Below are 11,390 nucleotides of genomic sequence, written 5' to 3'. Positions count from 1 at the left end.
GCCACTTCTGGCTCCTCTAGTTTTCTGAATCCCAAAGTTATCTGAATGCCATTAAATTTAAGATCCAAGAAGGGATCCTTATCTCCCCCCAAACCCCGAGTGTCCCTTGCCCATCTGTAGCTTCACTAAGCAGGGACAACTCCAGCCTTTCCTGTCTAAAGTCCCCTGAGCCCCACCTCCTCGTCGGCCCCTCAGGGTCTCCACTGCGCAATAAATCGGGATCGCCGCTAGAAACTGTAACCCGGCAGGAGAACAATATCCACAAGGAAGCAGACAAAAATAAGTTACCTTCCAGAAAACCCCTTGCGAGAGCCTTTCGGGTGCGCGCCTCTGCGGCTAGGGACCGACCCTTTTAACCCCCCCCCCCCCGCCCCGCCTCCATCAAGCGTTCTAGAGGCTCTGGGGGTGCGTTAGGGTCTGGCGGGGAAACCGCGAGTGGGGTGGGGGCGTGTGTCGTTCAAATCCGAAGCCTATAGGTGCCGAGTCAGACCTGAAAGTGGGCAAGTTGGGTTGAATCTGGCTCTCTCATGAGATTTTCAGCCAACCCCCCTCCCCCAAACAAAACAATAGCTTCGGAATATTTTTGAATAATGCAGCCGAATTCGATATGAGCTTCATCCCAAACGCAAACAAGCCTGCTTCCCTCGCCAAATCGGAAGCGGAGCGGAATTCAGGAAAAAGAGAACGAGAAGGCCTGCCCTCGCGCTCTCCGCCTCCGCGGGGGTCCCACGCGACCCCCAAGCCCGGGACCTCGGCGGCGGGGGCCTGGTCGCGTCCCAGCGCGCCGTGCTCCTCCTCTCTCCAACGCGCGCCCTCTCGCTGCCGGCGCCGCTAGGGTTAAAAGTTACCTCTCGGTTTCTTCTGCCTGCAGCCCCCCCCCCCGGGGGCCGGATGATGTAACCCCCCTCCCCGCGCCCTCCCCGCCCCCCTCCACCATGTGACACTTTAATTAATAATAGCGCCGTCAGCACAACAAACGCACAACACAAGGAGAAACTTGGTGTCCAGGGGAGGCCCCCGGCGGCTGGAGCGCGGCGGAGGCAGGCGCAGAGGCCGGAGGGAGCGGAGGCGAGGGGCGGCCCGAGCGCGGGGAGGGAGCGAGGCGAGCGGTCATGTGTCCGTGCCCCCTGCACCGCGGCCGCGGGCCCCCGGCGGTGTGCGCCTGCAGCGCGGGCCGCCTGGGTCTGCGCTCGTCCGCCGCGCAGCTCACCGCCGCTCGGCTCAAGGCGCTCGGCGACGAGCTGCACCAGCGCACCATGTGGCGGCGCCGCGCGCGGAGCCGGAGGGCGCCGGCGCCCGGCGCGCTCCCCACCTACTGGCCCTGGCTGTGCGCGGCCGCGCAGGTGGCGGCGCTGGCGGCCTGGCTGCTCGGCAGGCGGAACTTGTAGGAACGCGGGGCTTCTTGGTGGGGCCGGAGCCGAGACCCAGCCGGAGAGAGCAACAGGTACGCGAGCGCGCGCCGGGGCGCGGCGGCTGGGGACTGGTCCTACCCGGCAGGCTAGGAGCGCCAGAGAGACCAAGTTTGCTTTCTCTTCTTCCCATCTCTTTTTTCCCCTGCTCTCTTCTCTCGCCAGCCTTCTCCCCTCCAGCTCCCATCTCTCCTTCTAAGGGTCGGGTCGGTTCTGTCTTCTTTTCTCGACTCCTTAAGCGCATCTCGCCACTCTCCTAGTGGGATGGCTTGGCGGCGGGGACTTTAGCCTCCATAATGCCCACCAGCGCTCAAGTAAACACACAGCGCAAGTAAAAAGTGTGTTTGCAACGAGGACGTAGTTACCCGCCACGCCAAAGAATTACAGTCTGTCGCGGGTTCAAGGCAAGTCCCCCGTCCTCTTCCAAGCCGTCTGCTGTCCTAAGTCGCCAGTCTCCGAACCCTGTTCTCCTTAAGTGGCAATCCCTCGGTCCTCCCGGTGCGCTTCTCTGGACGCCTCCTCCTCCAGGTTTCCGGTGGAGCTCTTTCCTCTACGGCCCCGCGCACTTTGCAGTTTTTCTCTGCTTTGCCAACTTCTTCACTCTTTCTGCAACGAGGTGTCCCGTTTAAGGAGCTCGGCCTCCTTTTCACCAGAAGGCTGAAGCTGAGATGGAGAAGGATGCCCCCAAAGTAGGCTGGGATCGGAGGCTGTTAGGGAAACCCCAAAGGGAAGTCTTCATAAAAGAGCATTTATTGAACTCCTTCTGGGTGCTAGGCCGTAAATATTTAGGGAGGGAATGTTTGAAAGCTTGCAGCATGCTAGGCGCGGCGCGCTGGTGGGAGTGGGGAATGAGTGTTGAGCGCCCACTGTTTGGTACCAGTGGGAGAAAGGTACTAAGCATCTTCTGTGCACTAGGCCCTTGGGGCTGGGGAATTTTTGAGCACTAGCTGTGCGCCTAGGGGACCAAACGTGTAAGGGATTGTCTTCTCAGATTCTGGAACAGAGTAGAACTGCGGAGAATGGGGAAGGAGAGAAAATCAGCTTGAGTCCCACCACAGGTGGATCTAGGGCTGGAAGGTGAAGGTCGAAGGTGAGAAAGCCTTCGTGGGGGGTGCCACGACCCACAGATGCCCAGCGTTCTGCCCTGGCGGAGCCCTGTCGTGCGCCGACACCCTGAGAAGCTGGCACTGCGCCCGCGGGGAGAGGCGGCAGCCGGAGCGTGGGGGGTGGCAGCGCCCGGGGAGCTGCGGGGGTGCGCAGGGTGTGAGCCGGGAGCGCGGGCGACAGATGTCGCGTGGGCCGGCGCAACCCGGGCGCTGGCGAGGAGAGGTGCGTGCTTCGGGGCGCTCTCTGCCCGGCTCCCGGAGGTCCCACCCGCCACTCCCCATCGGGGGAGAGGGGCTGCCCTCGGGTCGGAAGGGGCCAGGCTGGGGCTGCCAAATCCCCGGGGCAGGAACTATATTTTGGACGGGGCAGGGAGGGGGTCAGGAAAAGGAAGTCCAGAGGAAGACGCGAAGCCCAAAGCCTGGAATTTGGGGAAAGGCGGAAAGAAAGTGGAAGGAGAGGGAAAGAAAAAGCGGGCGGCGAGACCAGGAAAGGGAAGATGGGGGAAGCTGGAGAGTAAGAGAAACTGCCTGGAGAACAAGTTGCAAAAGATAGTGGGAATGTGAATTAGAAGCAGGATGCACGCGAGAGGAACCCAGTAGGAGGGCCAGGCCAGGGCTTCCTGCGGTCTTTGCGGTCCAGGCAGGCTGGGAGAGCGCTCCCTTCCCGGGACCGGGCGGTGCGGCAAGCTGGGCGCCCGCCGCGGGGGCTCACTGGCCGAGGGCTCGTCAGGGCTGGGGGTTCTCCAGCGCCGCGGGAGGAGGCTGCCGGCCGGGAGGGGGCGGGAGACCTCGGGTAGGGCTCGCGGGGAGGACCCGGGGTGCCTCTCCGCGCCCGGGGCCGGGGGAGGAGCGGGGAGGCAGGGATTCTACGCGGGCAGGGGAGGGGTCCGATGGCAGTTTGGCTGGGCGGCGTCGCCAGGTAATTGGTCATTGTCGGCGTAGGGTTTATGACCCCCTCCTCACTTCGCTTCTGCCCCAGAGTTCCGGGCTGCTTCTGGACTCCAGGCCACTCCTGGGTTCCTCTTCCTCCCGCCTGATGTCCCCTGCAACCACACCCTCCAGAGTTCTCCCTCCTCGGGTGCCCTAACCCCAGGAAGCCCGGCTCAGCTTTCCTGCAGCGCCGGGCCTCACTCCCTGGGGACACCGATCGATTTGTGGACCACCCGATTCCTGAGCTTCCATCCGGGGGTTCGCCGGCCTTGGGGTCCCAACCTCGGTCCCTATGCCAGAAACTCGAGTTCTTTTCCCGCCGCCTACTGCCTACAGCTCGGGCCTTGCGAGTGCGTTTGACTTAATTGGGGGGAACCCAGGTTTCCCCTAGGCTCTCCCGAAACTTAGGAAGAAGTGAAAGAAAATCCACAGGAGAAAGACAGTTTGTTGAGTTCCATGTGTGGTCCTCTCCACCCTTCCTATCCTAGAGAAGTGAGAATTCTTGTAGGAAACCTTCAGTATTCCGGGGCCGGGGGCGCTGAGTCAGCCAAATAGGGCAGGAAATTCTTCTCTTAGGCCTTAAGGGTGAGCTTGGCCATGTGGACAACAGTGTCAACAAACTTGTCCTGAGCCTCATCTGTGAGCCAGCAATGCATCTTTCAGAAGTCATCATTAACTAAACACACACACACCTGTTACTAACTGTTCCCCATATTTTAAGTGGGGGACAATAATAGTACTTTATGGCAAAGGTGTTGTCACGAGGGTGAAATGAATTCACATCCAGAGCGTTCTAGAACAGTGCCAAATGCACAAGAAGCAGATACAAATGTGAGCTATCATGCTTATGATTGTGCATTTAATAGTTTCCTTTCCCAGAGCACTGTTGGGGGGGCAGTTCCCCACCATCCCTACATGTCTTCTTGGGGAATCAGGGCCAGCCCGGCCAGGGTGGCACAGTGGGAAAGCATGACTTTAGGAATCAGATGGGACTGGATTTAAGTCCCAGCCTAGAAACTTGCGGGCAATGTGACCTTGGGTAAGAACCATAACCTTTCTGAGCCTAAACTGGAGCTGTACCTCTTCTAGGATTGTTGGAAGCCTGATCGGAGAGCATCCATTTAAAGTGCCCAGTGCAGTGCCTGGCACTTAGCTCACCCATCAGAGGCTGTTACGAAATGGATAATGCCATTCTTATTATTTCAAAGAGGAAACTGAGGCAGAGAGGGTTCACTTGCGTCCCAAAGGACTGGTGGCAACATCAGAAATTGGGGCACACAGCCCCTCCCAGATGACTTGGGGGGTGCAGGGGAGGAGGAGACTCAGGACAGCAAGCAGAGGGGGTGATGAGCTGTGAATTCTTGCACTAGCGAGATTCCCTTTCTGCGAGAGCCTCAGGGGAGGCTCCTTGGAGGCAGAGGAGGCCAAGAGGAAGATGGGTGTGATTTAACCCGTCACTGAGCAGCAAAGATGCAGGAGAGGGAACAAAAGATGCTTTCTGGTGAGCACTGGCTGGCAGGGGCGGGGAGAGGGAGAACTGTGCCTTGGGAGGGGGCAGGGAGGGAAAGAGAATACAGCCAGGGAATCTGGCTGGGAGAAAGGGGCACTGGTGGACAGAATCTTGCCTTGGGACCAAGAAGAAGGGGAGGAAGAGGACTCTGCAGGCCCAGGAGGCGACAAGGAAGACAGCGGGCCAGCAGCAGCCTGCTTTAATGAATTAATGAAGGCCTGGCCTGCCGGCCAGACATGCTAACTGGTTCTTGGCAGGTACTTAGGGGACTAAGTAGTTAAACCCGGAGGCTCATCCCTCTAGCCTCCCACCCAGCCTACTGCACCCCTGCCAGGATTACTTCTAGAGCCTGAAAGCCTAGACCAGGGGAGGGAGCACTCCAAAAGGAAGGAGACAGCTGTTGGGGAGGTACCCCCCGGGAAGGGGCCAGATGTGCAGGACCTTGGCAGCCTGCCCACCACATGGTCCCTGTCTGGAGTCACCCGCTTGCCTAGCAAGAGGCCAGGGCACAAGTGACTGAGCTGTCAGTGTAAAAACAGCTGCACCCGGGGATAATTAAATACACCCCCAGATGTGGGCTGCGTGGATTTGGCAACCTCTGGTTTTTGACAGGCAGCTTTTCAGACCTATACTGGGGGGAAGAGGGGGGATGTGGGGACTTCTGTTTTCCCTCTGGTCACCAGTGTTAAGTGTGATAGGATTTCATGGGAACAATGGAATGCCCCACCGCGTGTGACTTGCTTGTCGCATAGTAGGTGTGCAATGATTATGTAATGGATAGATGTATCAGTCAGAAACTATGCAAGATAGGTAACCCCAAATTCAGCTTCTTTCACTTACTCAATAATCGCTTTGGAGGACCTACTAGGTGAAGGGCACTGTGGTGGTCACAGGAAGGACCATGACATAGAAGGCCCTGCCCTCGTGTACATTTTAGTGGGAAAAGACCGATGATAAGTTAATACAGATTGTTCTGGTTACTGTTGCTCTGTAACTAGTTACTCCAAATCCTCATGGCCTAAAACAATTGTCTGATTATGCTTACACATTCTGTGCATTAGGGATTCGGACATGGCATAGGGGTGACCTGTCTCTGCTCCAGGCTGGGTGGGGGCTGGAATCATGCTGGGCATGGGGAGGAGGGCGTGGGGAATTGGCATTCATTTCCTCTGTGGCCCAGGCTTTTCCACAACATGGCGGCCTCACCGTGGTTAGATTCTGACCTGGTGACAAAGAGCCCCAAGACCAAGCTTCCAGGGGACAAAGGTGGAAGCCACTTGGCCTCTTCTGACCCGGCTTCAGAAGTCGTTTAGGTTAGAAAGAAGTCACCAACCGGCGCGTGTTCCAGGGGAATGGAATGAAGACCTCTCCCTGGGAGCCAGTGGCAAGGTTCTGGCATAGCACGTGGGATAGGAGATAATGTGGCCATTTTTGGACCACACAATCTGACACAAAGATAATTTCAGGAAGTGCCAAGGACTCTGAAGGTATTCCAGGAAGGCAGTGTAATAGAGAGCCCAGGGGACTCCTCACCTACATGAGTGGTTAGGGATGGGTACTTTCAGGAGGAGCCAGGGGACCCGTGACTTGATTGACAAGAAGGAGCTGGTCGTGAAGGCTTGCAAGAAGGGCGTTCTGGGGGACATATAGGAAGACCAGTGGTCTGGGAGGTGAGATTTTGCTCCGTGTGTCTGAGTAAGAAAGAAACCCGAGGAGTGTGGCTAAAGCCACATGAACTTGGGGAAGAAGAAGTCTGAGAGGCAGGGAGTGGCTACATGAGGCCGTGGCACAGAGCCCAAGTTGGTTCCAAGTTCAACAGGAAGTAGGGGGTGAGAAAACCAAGCTCAGAGAGGCTTTCGTCAGTAACGGGATTCACAAGTGCAGATAGTGAATGAGCAGGTGCTTTGCAGGGGGGAGGGGGAGAATTAGATGTGACACAGTAGGGAGGACTCTGCTCCTTGTCATGTAGTTGCACGATGCACTGAGCACCAGCTACGAGCCGGGTGCTGGGATGCAGGGAAATAGGGATGAACTAGTCCCAGCTCCCGGCTCAGAGGCTTCTAGACTTCGGGAGCTGGAGACCCGGGCTCTGACTCTCACCGCAGCCTCTCTGTGCAAATGAACAAGTTCTCCTGCTGCCAGGGTCTGAGAGGTCCTGATTCCTGCACCAGTTCACAGATGCCCAGCCCTCAGGAGCCTCAGAATGTTGTGGATGTTGGCTGGATTTCTAGCACTTTAAGAAATGTCACCTTTCAACTTAGCCTCATCTCCCTGTCTCTTTCCTGCCCGAAACTGTTGTCCTGCTATGGGAGGGGGTGTCTCTGTTTTAACTCTGTCAGTGAGATGCATTCTTTTATTACTGCTAAATGCCCAGGGAAGGAGAGATCTCCTTTACCTTCCTATGGGGAGAAAATTGGCTGCCCCCACAGAGTGTTGCCATCCTGGACCTTTGTTCTGCAGACCACAGACTTGGGCAAGATGGAATTAAATTGCATTGGGAAAATTTATGGGACACACCCCCCTTTTTAAATAGCTTTTTCTTGATTGCAAACAATATTACAATTTCCTTATTAAATATTTGGAAAATGCTGAATAAAAGACAATTTTGTGAATTGTTTTTTATCTTACTACTCACTATGAACATTTTGAGAGGCTTCTTTCCATTTTCAAAAATGGACTGATGGGAGCTTTAACAAATGGAATGACTCTCTCTAGATATTTATTCTCTATAGCCTGACTTCTCCTTTTCAGCACAGACATTTCTCCACTCATTGTGATATTTTCTATGACACCCTTAGAGGTTGCTCGCTATGACACCCTTAGAGGTTGCTCGCTATTTCATTATTTGGCTGTTCCAACATTTACCTTCCCAATCCACTACTGCTGGACATTTAGATCATTTCCAACATGAAGAGGAACGTCTTTGTGTATAACTCTGGGAACATCATGGACGATTTTCTGGTGTGTGTGGTTTTTTGTTTTTGGGGTTTTTGGTTTTTTTTTTTTTAGATTTTATTTATTTTTTTGAGTGGGGACACGAGTCGGGGTGCAGACGGCAAAGCAGGTTTCCCGCTGAGCAGGGAACCCGATACAGAGCTCGGTCCCAGGACCCTGGGATCCTGACCTGAGCCGAAGGCAGAGGCTTAACCCACTGAGCCACCCAGGTGCCCCCATGGATGATTTTCTTAAAAATGCCTCCAAGTGGAACTTTGCTATCAAAGCATATGTGAACATTCTTTCATTGTAACCGTTGTCTAAAGGGCATAAAATGTAGTAAAGGTCCAGAAGGGCTTTCTGGATAAACGCTGCCCCTCATTCCCATATCTCAGTCATGTCACTGACTTCTGGAGTCGGATGTTATCATCCTCAGCTCAATCTGTGGTATTTTGTGGGGAATGTTCTTTGTGGATCATACCTCTGGCTATTCCTGGAGGGCCTGGGAATGCAGAGGACTCCTTGCACACCCATCCCGATGTCGGGGAGGAACTCCAAGTCCGAGCAATATTACTAAGAGCTTGGAGAATCTTCCCTGACTGCCGGCCTCTGCCTATCACCATGGTACAGCCAGGCACCGTGTACATCTGACATTCTTCAACCTAGCACATGGTACTTAATAAATCCTGAAGGATGCTAACCTACTGAAGACAGGGAAACTTAGCTTTGGAGGTGGGGGGTAGTCTTCAAAGTGTGGGAATATGTCAGGGGCAACGGGATGGATTTAAGAAGAGGTACTGCTTTCAAAGACAGCCCGGATTTAAAATGTTTTAGGCGGCACGTCATGGGGCCTAAGTCTTGATTCTGAAATTTTAACCATTGGTCACTGTCATATTCACCTGCATTTTATGTGGAGGCAGGACAGCTTGGTGGAAAGTCACGTGAACTCTGGAGTCAGGCTTTTTCCATCAGGTCCAGATATTTGGCCACCTATCAACTATCCCTTTACCTTCTTCTTCTTCTTCTTCCTTTTTTTTTTTTTTTAAAGATTTTATTTATTTATTTGAGAGAGAGACAGTGAGAGAAAGCATGAGAGGGGAGAAGGTCAGAGAGTAAAGCAGACTCCCCTTGGAGCTGGGAGCCCGATGTGGGACTCAATCCTGGGATTCGATCCTGGGACTCCAGGATCATGACCTGAGCTGAAGGCAGTTGCTTAACCAACTGAGCCACCCAGGCGCCCTGTCCCTTTACCTCCTGAGCAATGTGGGACATGTCACTGATGCTCAGAAAATGGTAGAAAATGATAAATGGGAGTCCGGGATATGTGTTATTATTTGAGATCAAATTTAGTCTGTGGGTCTGTACTCATAGTACGGTGGGAACTCATAGGGGACTTTTTAGAGCCTTTTGTTTAAAGCAGTTACCAGTGTTGTGTCCCCTACTTTGTGGCTCACCAGCAGCCTGCTTAAGCCACTGACCTCCAGGACGGGACTTCCCAACCTGGGTGACACTGGCTTCCAGGTCCCATGATGGTGCCAATCATGTTTCCTTTGCCCATCACTATAGCCCAGCCTGGGAATGGTGACTAGCATAGGGCAGGCATCCAGTAACTATGAATGAATGAATGAATAATGAATGAATAGATAAATGAATGAATTCGAGGGAAGCCTCAAGAAATTTGGAATCCCCCCCCCCAAAATTACACATAAAGTTGGTTGATGTCATACTCCCGTATTTCTCCCTCCTTGAGAGAGAAACTAAGGTTTTGATCCAATCCTCAAAACATCTATGACCCAAAAGGTCACCATTCTAGAGATATAGCCAGGGCTAGAGAGGACTTGAGAGACCACCTAACCCAACTCCCTTAGTTTCCAGACAGTGAAACTGAAGCACAGAGATAGATATTGAGGGTTAAGATGAAGTGGCCTTCAATGCCAGTGACTCTATCTAAGGGTATCCCAGTGTCTGGGCAATGGTTCCAACCTGGTGGTCTCCTGGCTAAATCTGGCCTGCAGCTGGGTTTTGTTCGGCTCCTGTGTCTCTCCCCGCTGCACTGAAAAATCATGTACTTTCTTAAAGAAGCCTGAATTTCCAGTTTTTCTCGAACAAATGGAAAGATCTGACAAGATCTGTATTCCCATGGATGAGTATCAGAAGCCCCTTTAGATGGTACACAGACTTTCTTGCTCACCCTGACCTCTTCTGGGCACACGTCACTGGATCCATGCGTATATATAAATTTGCAACCCCTGCTTTAGGGGACCACTTTGTCAGACATCCCTTGATGTACACGCACACCCACATACACACATACCCTATTTTAAATAAGTGAGATCATCTGTCCATGTTGTTCTGTAATATGCTTTTTCTCCACTAAAAATAGATTGCTGATCTCTTCCCATGTCAACAAAGAAAGGTTTCATCATCCTTTTTAATGGCTGCATGGTGTTCCACTGTTGGACAAACTATGATTCACTTATCTGTTCCCCTCTCCAGGGACATTTATGCTGTTTCACATTTGGTGGTAGTATAAACAAGGTATATTCTTGTTTGGGCAATTTTGTGAAGAAAAAATAAGTGAAGTTCCTAGCAGTGATATTATTGGGTCAAAAATGCATGTTATAACATGGGGGTACAGCCAGCAAGACTACTGTAGAAAGGGTCTGCCCATTTGACTTGGTGTCAGTTCTCTGCTGCCTTGCTGCCTCCCAACCCTCAGTGCGACCCTTCTGGAAGTCCAGTTAGTGTGCACTCAAGGTCCACCTGCTATAATTTCATAGTGGCCAGAAGCTCTCAGTTCTCTGCTCTCTCCTCACAGACTTTACACAATCAGTAGCCACTCACCATAGAACTGATCACTGCTCACTGATAGACTTGGTAACCACTCACTGAGGCACTGATGACCCCTCACTGAGGCATGGATGGCCAGTCACTGAAGCACTGATAACCAGCCACTCATGGAGGCATTGATGAACACCCCCACTGAGGCACTGATGACCTCCCACTGAGGCATTGATGACCACTCACTGAAGAACTGATAACCAAATACTCACTGAAGCAAGGATAACCACTCATTGAACTGCTGATCACCACTCAGTTAGGCACTGACAAGCAACCAGTCATGGAGGCACTGATGACCACTCACTGAGGTACTGATGGACTGCTCAGGTCCTCAGGTACTGCTCAGGTACTGATAACCAACCACTTACTGAAGTACTGATGACCAGTCACTCACGAGGTACTGATGACCACTCACTGAGGTACTGATGACCAACCACTTACTGAGGTACTGATGACCAACCACTTACTGAGGTACTGATGACCATCCACTCACAGCGGCACTGATGACCAACCGTTCACTGAGGCACTGATGACCAACCGCTCACTGAGGCACTGAAGACAAACCACTCACTGCGGCACTGAAGACCAACCGCTCACTGAGGCACTGAAGACCAACCGCTCACTGAGGCACTGATGACCAACCGCTCACTGAGGCACTGA

General features: G+C 53.3%; 1 protein-coding gene across 1 annotated transcript in view; it reads left to right on the top strand.

Moving 5' to 3' along the window:
* The first annotated feature begins 1,025 nt into the window (after positions 1 to 1,025).
* HRK (harakiri, BCL2 interacting protein) overlaps positions 1,026 to 11,390 on the top strand; it is an 18,095-nt gene continuing 7,730 nt past the window's right edge. The window contains exon 1 of the mRNA XM_059409947.1: positions 1,026 to 1,444. Coding sequence (XP_059265930.1) covers positions 1,113 to 1,388 — 276 coding nt within the window. The 5' untranslated portion in view covers positions 1,026 to 1,112 and the 3' untranslated portion in view covers positions 1,389 to 1,444. The remainder of the gene's footprint in view (positions 1,445 to 11,390) is intronic.

The sequence above is a fragment of the Mustela nigripes genome, chromosome 8 (genome assembly GCF_022355385.1).
Source record: "Mustela nigripes isolate SB6536 chromosome 8, MUSNIG.SB6536, whole genome shotgun sequence".
NCBI lineage: Eukaryota > Metazoa > Chordata > Mammalia > Carnivora > Mustelidae > Mustela > Mustela nigripes.
This window is presented reverse-complemented; position numbering and strand designations above follow the sequence as displayed.